The sequence below is a fragment of the Triplophysa rosa genome, linkage group LG6, assembly GCF_024868665.1.
Source record: "Triplophysa rosa linkage group LG6, Trosa_1v2, whole genome shotgun sequence".
Taxonomy (NCBI): domain Eukaryota; kingdom Metazoa; phylum Chordata; class Actinopteri; order Cypriniformes; family Nemacheilidae; genus Triplophysa; species Triplophysa rosa.
Genome location: NC_079895.1, coordinates 11,111,399 through 11,115,815, shown reverse-complemented (window position 1 = coordinate 11,115,815; position 4,417 = coordinate 11,111,399). Strand labels below are relative to the sequence as shown.

Below are 4,417 nucleotides of genomic sequence, written 5' to 3'. Positions count from 1 at the left end.
ACCTAAAATAAAGTCAGAAGTCAGCGAAGAAACGATAATGGTAAGACAATATTCCTATATTTTTCCTACAGTACTTATTTTTTCATAAAACTGGAATGTCACATTTTTGATAACATGGCACCAAAACAATAAGGTTTTTAGGCATGTAGCTTTATTTTTAATTTTTTGACATACCATGCAAAAATAATTGTGTACTTTGAAGTAATTAATATAGTATGTGATTATGATCATCATTCATTACCACTTTAGGTGCAACACAACGCAACAATGGCACGTCTGGAAAACAATGCAACTGACTGTTTTCCTATTGATGAGTTTACAAATCGATATTATCTGCCAGCGATGTATGGCATCATCTGTGTAGTTGGACTCACAGGTAACCTCACCGTCCTTGTCATCTACCTGACAAAGCTCCGACCATGGAAAAGCAGCAGCATTATCATGGTAAACCTAGCGGTGGCTGACCTGCTGTATGCATTGAGTTTACCCATGCTGATCCAGTTCTACATGACCAAAAACTGGACCCTGGGGGAGTTCATGTGCCGTTTCATTCGCTTCTGCTTCCACTACAATCTCTACGGTAGCATCCTCTTCCTCACCTGCCTCAGCATCTTCCGTTACATCGTGGTGGTACACCCGCTGAAGGCTGCTCAGATCAGCAGAAAGAGATGGGGTGTCTTGGCCTGCCTAACCATTTGGATCGTCTCTTTGCTGGAGATTGGTCCAATGTTGGGAATGATTACAGAACTGAGGACGGGCAATGTGACACAGTGCGTTGACTTTGCCAGTAATGATCCAAAGGAGGTGTGGTGGTACGGTTGGATACTTACCGTTTTTGGATACGCGATGCCGTTGGTCGTGGTGTGCTGGAGCTACGGCAACATCGCGAGCACTCTGAGCAACAGCATATCCAGACACAGACGAAGTAGTTCCCGAGCACGCAGCCTCGCCATTTTGATTCTATGTGTGTTTGTGGTGTGTTTCTTACCTTATCATATCATGCGGGCACTGAGGGTGAATAGTCTGCGCAGAATTGGCATGTCATGCACGTGGAGGAGAAGCATCAACACAGCATACATCCTGTCACGACCCCTGGCGGGCCTCAACACCTTCTTCAACTTAGCACTTTATACACTGGCAGGAGACAAGTTTCAGCAGGCTTTCTGGAGCTTGGTGCACAGGGGGACACACATAAACAGTACCATAGCTGTGATCCACACCCCAAACAACCTGTCAAAGTCAGACCTCCTGAGGATCTAAATACATTGTTTGACCTGCTTTCTAACAAGAAAATATGGAGTCATTTTGGTCATTTTATGTATTGTTTCCTGGGATTTGAACACACTACCATTTGGGGACTCTGTATAGGCTGTACAAAGAATACTTTTAATAATAACCAATAATGTTCATAAATGTAGTTTTTTATGTATGCAAATTGTACAATATTTATAAAGGTACACTTTTCTAGTAATCGTCCAGTTAATTTTCATATTGTAACATTCTTCCTCTCCCCAAATTTTGTCACTAGAAACACAATAATATATAATTTAATAAGAAGGGTTATATTTACATATTAAGATTTTGTTTAAATCTACTTTTTATATATATATTTTTGCCATTTTTAAACATTTTACATTTACACATGTAAATCAATAACAAGTGTAATTTATGAGATTTGTTGTATTTCGAATCCAATCTTTTTTTGTAAAAGGTATCAAATTGATCATACTGGTTTCAAAGTTAAGGATTCATTAGTTTATATATTGAACCAAACACTATCATAACATCTTAGTTGGTAATTTAATATACTTTATTTTTGACAAAACATGCATGTTTCGGTCGTGAACCACACATTTTCAGGACATTCCTTAAAGTTGCACACAGATTTTCAGACTTTTGAACACTTTTATTCAAAATGATAAGACCGATGTACTCATCTTTTAGCTAATAGAGAGAGGGACACAGTAAAGATTCTTGATCAAAAATGTAGGGGTGTGGCTAAAATCAGTCTCAGCCAATGGACTAAAACATACACTGTTTCGGTAGTGACATGAAAATCCAGGACACATTTTTTTACATAGTTTAATTATTTAAAAATAAAATAAAAAATTTTTTGAACTTCACTTTTTTAAAAACATCAAAAATATTTGTAAAAAACCAATGGAAAAAATGCTAACATTTTTTAAATATAATTTGAGTTGAAATTTAGTGGTTTGGGTTCGGGACACTCATTTCCCAATTGAAAGTACCCAATAAATGATGATTTTATATATATTAAGCTTACTGATATTATAAATATTATTGTGGTTTTCAATAGATGATAGAAGGATCTTAGTAAACAACTAAGATTTGAATACTTGAATGCTTTTTAAATGTGGTTTTTTTACAGCAGTTTGCACAAAATCTGTAGACTGTTTAAACCAATGGCACCATGTTTATGTAAAAGAGTAAACTACTGTATAAGTAAGTTAGGCAGAAACATATGAAAATTGACTTTTATATATATGTAATACATACACATTTTAAATTTAAAGAAACAGTTTACTCTCATTTACTCATCCTCAAGATGTTCCAAATCTGTATAAATTTCTTTGTTCTGTTCTGAATGCTGTTACAAGCATTCTTCCAAATATCTTTCTCTGTGTTCATCTGAACAAAGAAATGTATACAGATTTGAAACAACTCGAGGGTGAGTAAATCATTAATGAGCATTTTTTTGGGTGAACTGTCCCTTTAAATTTTATGCGAGTATGATATTATATGGGCTGGAGAAGGGAGACCAAACAAAACAGAATAATTGAAGAATTATAACCCTAATGAATAGAATGATTATTAAAATATAAAGTGATACACAGTCATTCAGATGTCTTTCTTGTATTTCTCCGAACGAAACACAGAATCAAATATAGAATTCTGTCATCTGGCTCAAGATCTTGTTTAAGATGTATCACCCCTCATGCATGAGACTTAATCCCTAAACGTTGGGAAATTTCCGCTGTTCTAAATCCGATGAGAGCTGATAGAAAACGAGACATTTTTTGATTACATAGATGACTGAGAATCTTACAACAGACTGTTATTTATGGGCAGCCATCCGAATCACACAAGCTAGCGCTGTTAGGTATTACATTACAATAAGGAAACATTACCGTAAGCTAACCAACATTCCTTCAGGTTTCCGGGACTATTTTTCCCATAGGTACTGTCTGTGAGGAGGACTGTCAGAACCTTTGGTTAAATGAGCTGTTTTAAGAGGACTACCTTTCCAAACCAATTACAGTAGACAGTGAGTACAGACACAGGAGGCACTACCAAAGAACAGACAGTTTCGGTTCACACTATCAGAGAACAGACAGACTTTATACACAAAAGAACAACTGGGTTTGCTCAAAAACTGTTAAAAAAAAGTTTAAAAGATGCACTGCTTTAAAATTACTTTGAGAGTTACTATTTTGTAGCAAAGTTCATGGGCCTGTTAATACAGATGATTGACATTATAGTTTTACAAAACAATACAATTATCTTCCATACTTCTGTTGTCACTTGGTCGAAGCAGACAAGCAAAACAAACCTCTGCACCTGCAATTAACAAATACATTGTGCATTATGATATTCCTTTTATGTGGGAGCACACTTGAAATAGTTCCATTGATCTGTAAATATTTTCATCTCTGACAACTCATTTACCGCATGTAACAATTTTTTTAAAAGACACCACTTCTGTTTCTATAAACACTTACAGCTCATTTAAGATGTGTTGTGACTGAATAGAGAGAAAAGGTCTTCAGGTGACTCTAATAACCCATCATCTTGTCATTTTTCTGAATTAAGCATGAATGCGTCGTGGCAGAATGTCATTTCTTACTGCAGAAGAAAGCGTTACTTATAATAGGGGGTTATTAGATGAGTAGTATTTAATGGTCATGTGATCTCATTGTGGTGTATTGTAATTCATAACAGTTTTCACATGCAAAAAGTGCTTCTTTGAGTGTAAAACCTTTTGAAGTGAGATTTTCAAGTAAAACTTTAGCCGTTTTTATTATTTGTATTGGGCTTACAGTATACACACAAGTTATAAATACGAAAGCTCAAATGACGACACATTTTTGATTCATTAACTTTCTTTTGTGCTGTTTTGGAAATCTGTGTTGTGGTCATTTGAAGTGTGTTTCATTTTACAAGCGTATTTATATAAGCATATAGAGCATATTCATATAAGCATATTATTGTATACAATAAAGGATTCTTGAGAGTGTATTTTGTGCTAAGACGAGTGGGTTACATTAAAACATTTATGGCGCATCTCTGACCTCTGGTGGCGAAATACTATTACAGCGTCTAGCACCTTTGAGATCTTGTCAACATTATCAGTTACTCACCCTCATTTTTTCCAAACCTGTATGACTGCGATATGTAT

At 35.5% G+C, this 4,417-nt stretch overlaps 1 protein-coding gene across 1 annotated transcript; it reads left to right on the top strand.

Moving 5' to 3' along the window:
- The first annotated feature begins 267 nt into the window (after positions 1 to 267).
- On the top strand, positions 268 to 1,260 carry LOC130555298 (2-oxoglutarate receptor 1). Its single transcript, XM_057335395.1, has one exon. The coding sequence runs from the start codon at positions 268 to 270 to the stop codon at positions 1,258 to 1,260; it is 993 nt and encodes a 330-aa protein (XP_057191378.1).
- The last annotated feature ends 3,157 nt before the right edge of the window (positions 1,261 to 4,417 follow it).

What these genes read in the sequence shown, in the direction of transcription:
- LOC130555298 (XM_057335395.1), top strand. Translation starts at nt 268, where the DNA reads ATGGCACGTCTGGAAAACAATGCAACTGACTGTTTTCCTATTGATGAG.